At 43.1% G+C, this 12,566-nt stretch overlaps 1 protein-coding gene across 5 annotated transcripts in view; it reads left to right on the forward strand.

Annotated features, from left to right (window-relative positions):
• Window positions 1–804: 804 nt before the first annotated feature.
• Window positions 805–12,566, forward strand: part of THOC5 (THO complex subunit 5) — a 31,378-nt gene continuing 19,616 nt past the window's right edge. For 3 of the 5 annotated variants that reach the window (XM_047827832.1, XM_047827835.1, XM_047827836.1), the window contains exons 1-7: window positions 896–1,060; window positions 2,781–2,909; window positions 4,629–4,772; window positions 5,808–5,921; window positions 6,060–6,157; window positions 8,412–8,558; window positions 9,953–10,067. In XM_047827832.1, the coding sequence (XP_047683788.1) occupies window positions 2,814–2,909; window positions 4,629–4,772; window positions 5,808–5,921; window positions 6,060–6,157; window positions 8,412–8,558; window positions 9,953–10,067 (714 nt within the window). In that variant the 5' untranslated portion in view covers window positions 896–1,060; window positions 2,781–2,813. The other 2 variants (XM_047827834.1, XM_047827833.1) reach the window with 2 other exon arrangements.

Genomic DNA, 12,566 nt, shown 5'->3' on the forward strand with positions numbered 1-12,566 from the left:
TGCAAGGAACTTTGGCAGGTGCTAGGGGCAGGGCCAGTTTCCTAGTTCCATCTGGCTGATTTATGCGCCCCCCCCCCCCAACTCTGTTACCTGAGCTATACTCAGGAAGGGCCTCTACACCCTCCCAAACCCCCATGGCAGAAGGGACAGCCCTTCATAACCAGGCACTCAGGACATTAGTGTTTCTACCTCTGGATGAGTAGGATTTACACCAAAAGCCCTTAACCCTGTCCTTAGAATTCATACCAGGGGCAGAAAACACTTGATACTGTCAAATGCTGCATGAGAGTTGTGACTGCCCTAGACAAACCAGGCCTAAAATGAGGAAACTACTGATGCATCCTTGGGGAAAAAAGTGTCAGAGAATGAATGCCGTCCCTGGCTTGCAGCCCTCACTAGTATGGGATGTTTGGGTGAATGTGACAGTGGTTAAGAATCCAGGTCATGAAGGCATATCCGCAGTTTCAAATCTTGGCACTACCACGCTTTCGCGTTATCTTGGACCTACGACGAACTCATTCACTCAACTAGTCGGAAGCAGAGCGCGCACTAGTTGGGGCCGTTGCTTTAGGCTCTGGGCAAAGAGTAAACAGGGCACTTAAGACTCTGCCCTTGCAGCATCAGTTTCCCGGTTTTGGAGGACAGCGTGAGGGTGTTGGTGACCCTTCCTAACAAACACCGGTCTCAAGGCCGCTTGCTTGCGCGCAGCCCAGGAACTACGTCCGCCGGGAGCCGGCGGCCGGCCGGGGCCTCAGCGCTTCGCTTCCGGCCTCCGCGCCTCGCTTCCGGCAGACCGCTCTTTCCTTCCGTTTCTCTATGGTGCCTGGGAAGCCCTCTCTCCGCCGCCGGAAGTGGCTCACTGGCCGCGACAGGTTCGGGGCTGCACGCGGTGAGGACTGGAGCGGGACAGAGGGGCCGATCGGAGGGGCGGGGCAGGGCGCTCCGGGACCGAGGTGCGGACTTCCCGGAGGGCGTCCCCAGGCTGGAGTCCGACCTGAGTTCTCCGTGCTCACTCTTCGGGGTCCCCCGCCGCTCGGCGCCGCGCGCTCAGTCTCTTCAGGTGAAAATGTTGGCAGCAGCAGCTTCGGGCCCCACTATGCAGCTCTAGGTGACGACGACGTTGTCGATGTCTATGGTGGTGGTGATAACAACTCACATTTATTGGGTGCTTACGTGTGCCTGGGTCTCTTTACTGTGTAGCCAAGTCAGGATTTCTCACATTTCAGCCTTTCGCGTCCCACCTTTTTGGGTTTTGCCCAATTTACCTTTAAGACTGTTTGCTAAGGTTTTTAATCGAGTCAGTTTTTACTTCGCAAAGGTGAATTGGTTTTAGGAGAAAATTTCGATGGTCTCCCATAAACGGAGACTTGGCAGTATGCAGAAAGTAATGATAAAAATTAATATTAATTAACATGAAAACACACTAATTCTGGCTAGATTGCATTGTCTAAAGCTCTGAGACAGAATCCTTTTGCTAAGAAAGGAACATTGATGTTCACAGATGCTAAAGACAAATTAGGAAAATGAGATGTTCTCCTTGAAGCAATCGGAAGTTTCTAAAAAGAATTGAAAAGGGATTGACCTCCTTAGATGTTCAGCATTATTTCAGATCATCCATGTGCCATTTACAGTCCCACTGCTAGGTCATCTTCATCACCTTCCCCAGAGGAATGCCTCCTGTGTCAATGTCCACAACAACCCCTGAGGTAGGGACTGTTATTCTCATTTCCTCTGAGGTAACAGGCCCAGAGAACAGTGAAGTGACTTGTCTCAGGACTCCTAGCCGTTAAATAGAGTGGAGACTCCAACTCAGGGCTTCTCTGACTCACTACCATCAGCCATTGGCTCCTTCAGTAAATGCTGGTGGCAGATTTTTGGGGCCAAGGGAGATGGTGCTGCCCATCTCAAGGGGCTGTGGTGACAACCAGGAGAGGTAGCAGAGGGGGAGGATGCTACCCCACGAAATGTAGGTTCTATTCTTTTAAATTTTAGGATCAACCAAAGAGTTGATGGCATTGCCAGCTGAGATGGTAGCGAGACACATTGGTGTTACAAGAATGTAGTTAAGAGCACTGATGTGGCGTCAGATGGAACCAACTTTAGCAAACTAGCCGTGTAACCTTGGGCAGCTCATTCGGCTTTCCGAGCCTCGGTGTTCTCATCTATAAAATGGTACTTGTTCTTACCTGAAAAGTTTGCTATAAGGATCAAATGAGTATTTATCTGTAAAGTGCTTAGATCAGGTCCAGCACACGGTGATCAATCGATAGTATTGGGAACAGTATATATGCTAAGCTTCGGAGTTTAGTCAGTGATGTGGTTATGGCGCCTTTAATTTTTTTTTTTAACGTTTATTTATTTTTGAGACACAGAGAGACAGAGCATGAATGGGGGAGGGTCAGAGAGAGAGGGAGACACAGAATGTGAAACAGGCTTCAGGCTCTGAGCAGTCAGCACAGAGCCCGATGCGGGGCTCGAACTCACAGACCGTGAGATCGTGACCTGAGCCGAAGTCGGATGTTCAACCGACTGAGCCACCCAGGCGCCCCAGTTATGGCGCCTTTAAAGGAGGTGAAGATGAATTCATTTTGGATAGGCTGAGGACCGATTCCCCTTTTTACACAGGATTAAATTGAAGCTTTGGAGGGTTGAGTGACCCTTTTTTTGAGTTACCAAGGTTGTTAGTGGCCAGCACTACTAGTTAGACTTAAGTATTCTGACTCCAGGAAAATCTCCAATTCCAACTCTGGAAAATTGCAAAAGTTTTCTCCTTTTAACAGGTCTCTATCTCCTCTTGACCTTACCAAACAACCATGTCATCAGAATCAAGCAAGAAACGGAAGCCCAAAGTGATCCGAAGTGATGGAGCTCCATCTGAAGGCAAGCGTAACCGTTCTGACACAGAACAGGTGAGATCAGCCAGTGCTGCCATGCTGCTGAGAAATTACAGCTTGTGGCGAATCACCTGGCTGTGGGTTTGCAGCAGCTGAGGGTCACAGTGATGGCTTCCCAGGTGGCCTCTGCTTGACCAGGTGCCTGGAATTCCCCTGGTTCTACAAAACCTGAGTATTCACATTTGGTTTAGCAGCAGCATTCCAAGAACCAACCAGCCTATATCAGACATGAATAGTGCCTGAACAGACAATGCATTCTAGTATGGTGTGTGTCTCCCAAGTTTCCAGAGTCAGAAGAAGCCAGTATCTGCAGCATTCCACCAGAAACTGGAGATGTGGCATTCCTGGTCAGCTACTGAGAAAGTACCAGAACAACATCTCCACAGAATCTCTTCTGTGGCCTAAGAGCTCATGCTGTCAGCAGGTTCTTCCTTTTATTATTTCCCTGTCTTTAAATCTCTCAAGCTAATTTTTCTTAAAGATTATTTATTTATCTTGAGAGAGGGAGAGCACATGCCCACGTGTGCGAGTGGGGGAGAGGCAGAGAGAGAGGGGTAGGAGAGAAAATCCCAAGCAGGCTTTGCACTGTTAGCTTGGGGCTCAATCCCATGAACCAAGAGATCACGACCTGAGCCGAAATCAAGAGTCAGATGCTTAACTGACTGAGCCACCCGGGTGCTCCTGTCAAGCTAATTTGTGACCTAATTGTTTTGATTGGTTGGTTACTTTTTTTTTTTTTTTTTAACTGGATTAGAGAAGCATAGGAGCTTGAATTTAAGTAGAAAACGATCTTTTTCTCAGATTTAGGAAATCTAGAGTAAGAAAAAACCTTATCCATTGTGTAGGCATTAATTCTTTTTTATTGAGATGTAATTGACATATAACATTAATTTAAAGTGTAGAATGATTTGAAATCTGTGTATGTTGTAAAATGATCACTACAAAAGTCTAGTTAACCATATGTAGTTACAGTTTTTTTTTTCTTGTGGTAACTTTTAAGACCTATTGTCTTAGCAACTTTCAAATATGCAATATAGTATCATTAGCTAACTCTCTTCAAGAGATGTGTTCCATTTACTCCAAAGGCTGGGTGACCAATTACGATATTTTAGTCTCTGCTAAAGCTTGATTTGACCATCTAAACACCCATCAGTAGGAATTTGGTTAAATGCATTCTGGTTCATCTATACAGTGGATTCTCACACAGCCATTTTGATGGATATTTAATTTATTGGGATGGGAAACTGCACTAAATAGCATGGACAGTGTGATTCCATTTTGTTTAAAAATAAAATTTGTGTTTATCCACAGTATTAAAAATAGTTGTTTCAGTTTGGAGGTGAGATTACAGGCAACTTTTCATTTTGTTTTTGATACTGCTCACTATATTCTGAGTCTCTGACACCAAGGATGCATTACTTTATAATTAGAAAAAAAGAGGGATTCTTTTCCATTTTGAGTAGAAGGAAAACATTTGATTTGAGGACCAAATTTTTTTTTCTTAAGATTTTATTTTTAAGTAATCTCCACACCCAACATGGGGGCTCGAACTCACAACTGTGATATCAAGGGTCGCATGCTCTACCAACTGAGCCAGCCAGGCGCACCTTGAGGACCAGATTTTTTTAGAGACATGATTTGGGGTTTCATTGTTACTGATTTCAGCCAAGTGTCCCTGGTCCCAACAGGGAGACTTTTATTCCCCACCCAAGGCATGTATCCGTGCTTCCACAGGAAGGTAAATACTACAGCGAGGAGGCTGAGGTGGACCTGCGGGACCCTGGCAGAGACTATGAGCTGTACAAGTACACGTGCCAGGAGTTGCAGAGGCTCATGGCTGAGATCCAGGACCTGAAGAGCCGAGGAGGCAAGGATGTGGTAAGGAGTAGCAGTGGTTTGGGGCAGGCATGAACATGGTGGGTTTGCACGGATGGACTTGTTTTGCACCCACCAGAGCCCTTCCTGATCTTGGTCTTCTGGCCTAACCATGATCAGGTAGTTGGAGTCTGCAGGCTCCAGAGATGGTGCTTATTAATTTATTGAAACATTTCATCGCTCCCCAATCATCAATTAGAGTAACAAAAGTACAGGATAATTAATTTTTCTCCTAAGTGTAATTTGACAGTTCATCCAATTAATACTTATTACATGTCAGGCATTTTGTAGGTGTTGGGAAATGATGATATGTGTAAATTCCTTTGCTGTTGTAAGGATGGATAGGTACAGGTATGTTATAGAGACCAAAAATGAAATTGTTAGTATTAAATGAATGAACCAGACTTTGAGGCAAAGAAACTAAACAGCGTAACTAAAAACAAAACCCGTGTATTGCCAAGAATCTCACTTATTTGTGCTTATCCTGGCCCAATATTGTTATGATTATTACATCATATTTTACTGTTGCCAAGCTTTATAGCTATAATTCTGGTATGTTCATTTAAGTTATTCTGTAAGGTTATTCATAGAGATCAAATTGTATGGCGGGATGTTGCTATTGTTAGGATCTCTGTAGACAATATGTAGGAACAGATATTAATTGGTTTTATTTTTTAATGTTTATTAAAGTTTATTTATTTTGAGAGAGAGAGTGGGGAGGGCAAAGAGTGACAGGGAGAGAGAGAATCCCAAGCAGGCTGTACTCTGTCAGCAAAGAGCCCAACATGGGGCGTGAGATCATGATCTGAGCCAAGATCAGGAGACACTTAACTGACTAAGCCACCCAGGTGCCCTGGGACAGATATTAATTGTGCATTGGCTATACTTGCTCCATTTTCCATCGACAGTTCTCATCATTCTGAGCTCCTTCCAGTATCTGTTTTTGGCCCTGGGTGGGGATGGGTCAGCAGTGAGGGGCTGAAGGAAGCTGAGCCATCACCTGTTGTCAAGGTCTTCACCAGTTTTCTTTGCCTGCAGGCAGTTGAGATAGAAGATCGGAGGATCCAGAGCTGTGTGCATTTCATGACTCTAAAGAAGCTTAATCGATTAGCCCATATCAGGTTGAAGAAAGGAAGAGATCAGACCCATGAGGTAGGAATTGAGAGGTTTAATCCTCCTCCTCCCTCTTCCCCATCCACTTCTTAATCCCCTTTACCTCTTCCCTGAGTTTGCTGCTGCTCTGTTTGACCTGACTTGCCCCACTTACCTCTGACCTTGTCCTCCTTTCAGGCCAAGCAGAAAGTAGATGCCTATCACCTGCAGCTCCAGAACCTGTTGTATGAGGTGATGCACCTGCAGAAAGAGATCACCAAATGTCTGGAGTTTAAGTGAGTTTTGGAGAACAAACTTTGTCAAAATTGCCTACTGGTAACTACTTTCTCCTGTATAGCTCAGGGTTAGCTAGTCTCCTTAAAAAGAAATCAGATGAACTTAGAGACTGCAGGATCTGGGACAAAAGTGAATAGATCACTTTGGGAGAATTGGAAAGCAGTGTTTTCAAGCTGCACAAAGACCCTTAGAAGCTTGTCTGACTTTTTCAAGTTTTGAGCTCTGTACCTGGCTAAAACCAGTTGTCTATCTCCAGCAGCGGCCTTTATGTTACCAGTTTGATTCCTGGGCACCTTGCAGGGGAGCAACTCCCTTCCAGTCAAATCCTTTTAACCTTTTGGCCCACTTTTCCTCTCTAAAGTTCCAGCCATTCATTTTTGCAACTGGATTTTATTCTTTGGAACCTGAACTTCTTGCCACTTATTTGCTCTCAGGTAAACAAACTATAGTTTGTCAGTGTTCATTTTAAAAGGTAATGCCTCTTGGAAAATCCAAGTTGAGAGATGAGAAGGAGGAAAGAGTAGACAGAGGAAGAAAAGAGAACGTATTCTTGTTTGGTCAGACCTATTTGTGCAAACTGAAAAGAGGCAGGTTTTATTGTAATAAACTTGTGATGAGAGGGGCACATCAGTCATTGGGTCTGGTGTATTTCTGATAGTTATGCTAATTTTTTAAAGTTATTTTTAAGGAGAGAGAGCTCACAAGCGAGCAGGGGAGAGGCAGAGAGAGGGAGAGACAGAATCCCAAGCAGGCTCTGTGCTGTCAGTGCAGAGCCCAACATGGAGCTCGAACTCACAAACCATGAGATCATGACCTGAGCTGAGACCAAGAGTTGGACACTTAACCTGCTGAGCCACCCAGGCACCCCAATAATTACACTGATTTTTGAGAGACATATTTATTTGCTTTATACATTCATCATGTAATGATAGTTAAATACTAATAGAGGCAAAATTCACATCAGGTTTTTCTCTGAGTTAATAGTATTGAGTCATTGTCAGTTTTGACTATGTACTATGCATAGATCAGATATTATTGGGGGAACCAGGGGAAGGTAAACTCTCAGTGCTGTTTTTGAAACTTCTTATGTATCTTAAACTGCTTACAAATAAAAGATACTAAAAACAGGGGCGCCTGGGTGGCGCAGTCGGTTAAGCGTCCGACTTCAGCCAGGTCACGATCTCGCGGTCCGTGAGTTCGAGCCCCGCGTCAGGCTCTGGGCTGATGGCTCAGAGCCGGGAGCCTGTTTCCGATTCTGTGTCTCCCTCTCTCTCTGCCCCTCCCCCGTTCATGCTCTGTCTCTCTCTGTCCCAAAAAAAATAAATAAACGTTGAAAGAAAAAAATTTAAAAAAAAAAAGATACTAAAAACAGAAGAATGGGATGCCCCAAGCTGTAACTGTCACTCAGATGAAAGCTGACAAATTCAGAATACAATAGAACTCTAGTCTCTGGAGAGGCAGGTGACTACCATTGGCCCTGGTCAGATAAGCCTGCGTTCAAATCCCAGCTCTGCCACTCACTAGCTGTGTGACTTTAGGCAAGCTGCTCATCTGTAGGAGTCTCCATCTCATTTGAAACATGGAGATAGAAATCCCCATTTGATAGAGATGTCCTGAGAATTAGGTGAGGCTGTCATACAGTGGGTGTTTAATACCTGGTAGCTGCCATTATTACCATCATCTGTCCATGACCTGTGCACTATGTTAATGCAGGAAAGAGTATGGGATTTCTTTAGTATATGTGAATCACTAAACATAACAATTGAAGCCTCTAGATCGTTTTCACACCTGGTTATGCCATCCTGAATCTTCCCCATCCCTTGTTTATGTGATTAATGTTTTAAACTTAAGTGCAGACCCTTAGGTTTTTTTCTGTTAAACGTAATTTATTGGTTTCAACCTGTCAATGTAGGCCTAGACTGTAGTGTTTTTATTGACTTTTTCAGCTCTTAGCTGTCTTGCTAAGCTTGGAGATAATCTGTAAATTTGATAAGCATCCCTTCCAAGTCTTTAATTCATGGATAAAAAGGTTGAGCACCATGGATAAGGATCCTGTGGTATGTAATCATCTACTTCTCTTCAAAGTGAGATATTTACTAACGAGCATTTGCTGAGAAGACTTGATGGATTCCAGGTTCCTGGGTAGTTGTAGACCAGGGCTAAATGGGCATCTATGGAGGAAACTGTGGGCTTGCTTATTCCATGGTTTGGAGTCTTGAGAACAGCAACTTAACATCTAGTATTTGCCTGCAGGTCGAAGCATGAAGAAATTGATCTGGTCAGTTTAGAGGAGTTTTATAAGGAGGCTCCTCCAGATATTAGCAAGGCTGAAGTCACCATGGGAGACCCTCACCAGCAAACCCTAGCACGTCTGGACTGGGAGCTGGAGCAGCGAAAAAGGTTGTGTTTCTCCCTTCCTGACCTTGTTAACCTGTGCAACACAGACCTTTACCCATGGGGACAACGCTTTGTCATGACCTACAGTCAGACAGTGCAGTTCTGTGGAACCAGCAGAATGATTTCTTAAGACCAAATCTCATTTTGTGATTCATTCACATCTGATAATTCAGACTTGACCAACTGCATCATAGGTGGGGTTGGAATTAATTAAGGCTGTTAATAGAAAATTGGAGTACCATTTTCTTTAAAATTTTAATACCTGAGACCTAAATATCTTTTGTACTGTTAAGTCCAATTTTGTTTTTTGCTTGTTCCTCCTGCCTCTAAGACTACCCCTATGGTACTTTAAAATTGTGCAAACATTATTTTAGAAGGTTATACAATATCTTGTATGTAGACAAATTATAATTTATATAGTTTTTTCTTTATTGGGTTAGACTTTTATCATTTTTTGCTATCATAAATTATGCTTTCAGGAACCCCTTTCTTTACACATAAAAATGTCCCATACTAATAAAGGTCTTTTACTTATTAAAAAGAACATTTCTACTGTGTAACTTAATCTAGGTATTTTTAAGAATATAGCATTTTTTTTTTCATACTGGATTTTTCGTGGCTGCATCCTTTTCATTATGGTGACTTTCTTCCTCTGTATTTGTACAAGAATTCTAGGGCGTTTGGTTGACACAGCTCTGTTTTCCATTAGAGAAGTAGGTGTTTTATTTCCTTTTTTTTTTCTTTTCTGTTATAGAATGTATTCAGTCTATGTTAATGAATTTAGTAAGCACTAAGTTTGACTCTTATGGAATTGGTGCCAGATTTTAGCAGATCGGGCTGGCCCATCACTCCTCTGTCCAGTACACTGCTTGCCTTGGGCATAGGTTAAACCATGAGTGTTGTATTCCTGTGGTCCATAATCCATCCCTACCCTGCCCCATTCAGTCCAGTCTGTGGACCTCATTTGGGTCCTATAGTTGCTAGATCCACATGTTTGTGAAAGTTTGGGGTCTAGACCCTAGAGGCAAGAAATGGAGCAGGAAATGACACAGGGATATCCCCTAGTGGTTAATGGGCAGAGCCTCTGGAGCCAGACAGGCATGGATTCAAAGCCCAGCTTTGTACTTACTCTTAGCTGAGTGACCTTGGATAAATTCCCTACCTCCTTGAGCCTTTGTTTCCTTCTTTGGGGAAGAGAAGAGTCCCTATCTTCCAGGATTTTTATAAGATTAAATGCAATAATGCTTATAGTTCTCCAAGTGCCTGGCACATAGTAAGTACTAGGTAAACATTAGTTAATCATGACTGCTGTCATTAGGTGGCTTGTGACAGTGAGTAGATGTATCGGGAGATCTTTGAGCAGCTTCAAGTGACAGTGGTCTGTCCTCTCCCCATAGGCTGGCAGAGAAGTACCGAGAGTGCCTGTCCAACAAGGAGAAGATCCTCAAGGAGATTGAGGTGAAGAAGGAATACCTGAGCAGCCTCCAGCCTCGTCTCAATAGCATTATGCAGGTGAGGCTCTCCCCCACATACTCCCCTACCTTGGCCTTTTGCTTTGCCTTCAGCACCCAGCAAGACCTTGCTGACCTGAGGCCTCCAGCAGCCACATCTCCCTTTGGGTTTTGCCAGGTCTGTTATCCTAACAGATGTCAGAGCCTATTGCAAGGATGGTCTTGTCTCTAGTTTCTACCCAACCAGTGCAGTAAGGTTGTGTCCTGGGTGGAAGAGATGCTGCCAGGTGAGCTTAGGAACATGTACGCACATTTATGTGAGATGTTTTCTTTTCACCCAGAGCTTCCTCCAGGTAAAATACTTTTGCAAACTCTAGGTTTAATTTACCCCAGAATAGTTTCCATCAGCCTCACAGTTTCCAGGCATGCTTAGATGTGGATGTCTGTTAGACTCCCTGACTGCACCTTGGGGGTAGATGTTTAGCAGAGGTACTCTCTCTGAAAAGAACTTTACTCCTATTTGAAAGCCATCAGGTACCTTAGGAGGATAAGTCCCCACTTTAGATTGTAATGTAAAATGTAATGTCTTTCTTTTTTTTTTTTTTTTTTTAAATGTTATTTATTTTTGAGAGAGAGCACAGTGGGAGAGGAGCAGAGAGAGAGGGAGACACAGTATCAAAAGCAGGCTCCAGGCTCTGAGCTGTCAGCACAGAGCCCAACGCGGGGCTCGAACTCACGAGCCATGAGATCATGACCTGAGCCGAAGTTGGATGCTTAACTGACAGAGCTGCCCAGACGCCCCTGTAATGTCTTTCTATATAGGTGACCTGATTTTAGTTTGATCTGTGAAGCAGATTGCTCTAAATCCTTATAGTTTTTTTTAACTCTTTTTTTCTTAACTCTTTTTTAAGTAAACTCTGCCCAACGTGGGGCTTGAATTCACAACCCCAAGATTAAGAGTTTCATGCTCTACAACTGAGTCAGTCAGGTGCCCCTGGGAGTTTTTGCTTTATAAACTAAAACACGACTGTTTAAAAAAAAATTTTTTTTTAATGTTTATTTTTTGAGAGAGCACAAGTAGGGAAGGAGCAGAAAGAGAGGGAGACACAGAATCCAAAGCAGGCTCCAGGCTCTGAGCTGTTAGCACAGAGTCCAGTGTGGGGCTCAGACCCACTAACTGTGAGATCGTGACCTCAGCTGAAGTCAGATGCTTAACCAACTGAGCCACCCCAGCGCCCCTAAAACACAACTGTTTAAAACAGTGTACATATATTACATTTAAAAACATAATTTTTACGGGGCGCCTGGGTGGCTCAGTCGGTTAAGCGTCCGACTTCGGCTCAGGTCATGATCTCACAGTTTGTGAGTTTGAGTCCTACATCGGGCTCTGTGCTGACAGCTCAGAGCCCGGAGCCTGCTTTTGATTTTGTGTCTCCCTCTCTCTCTGCCCCTCCCCTGCTCATGCTCTGTCTCTGTCTCTCAAAAATAAATAAATGTAAAAAAAAAAAAATTTTTTTTAAACACAATTTTTACAAAAGAAAAGCATACAGTTCCTAAGTGTATAGCTCAGTGAATATTCTCTAGTGAACACATCTATGTAACCTGCACGCAAATCAAGAAAAAGAACATTACCAATTTTCCAAAAGATATTTTATTCCCCCTCTCAGTTACTATCTCCTCTCACCCTTCAGTAACTATTATCTTGATACCTAATGTCATAGGTTAGTTTGGCCTGTTTTTGAGTTTATACAAACAGAATTATATATATACTCTTGTGTCTGACTTCTTTTGCTTAACATTATGTTTGTGAGATTCATCTGTACTGTTGTGAGCACCAGGAGTTCATTTATTTTCATTAATACTTAGTATTTGATTGTGGGTACTTCCAGTTTGGGGCTATTATGAATAATAGTGTTATAAGCATTCTTTGTCGTTTGGTGTCGTATGTACATATTTCTGTTGAATATATACCCAGGAATGACATTGCTGGGTCGTAGAGTATGCTAGGCATATATTTAGCTTGGCAGACACTGAAACAGTTTTCTAATGTGATTGCACTGATGTACAAAATTCCCCCCAGCACCATGTGAAAGTTCTAACTGCTCCACATCCTCACCAGTGCTTGGTATTGTCAGCCTTCTTGATTTTAGCCATTCTGAAGGGTATTGCCTTTCTCTGGGGACCAGTGATGTTGAGCACAACCCCTTTTTATACTTCTTTGCTTTTGGATTACCTCATTTGCAAAAGGCTTATTCTAGTCTCCTGTTCATTTTTCTATTGGATTGCTTGGACTTCTTTATATATTCTGGAGATGAGTCTTTTGCATATATTTTCCCCATTTTATGACTTTCTTTTTCACTCTCATAATGGTATCTTTTAATGAGCAGATGTTCTTAAATTTTATATGATCTAATCAGTATTTTTCTCTGTGGTTAGGATGTCCTGTTTAAAAATCTCTCTCTCTCTGTCCCAGGGTCATGGAGATATTCTCGCATTTTCTTATAGAAGCTCTATTGTTTATCTTTCACACTTAGAATCTAGGATACCTGGAAGGGAACAT

The sequence above is a fragment of the Prionailurus viverrinus genome, chromosome D3 (genome assembly GCF_022837055.1).
Source record: "Prionailurus viverrinus isolate Anna chromosome D3, UM_Priviv_1.0, whole genome shotgun sequence".
NCBI classification, from domain to species: Eukaryota; Metazoa; Chordata; class Mammalia; order Carnivora; family Felidae; genus Prionailurus; species Prionailurus viverrinus.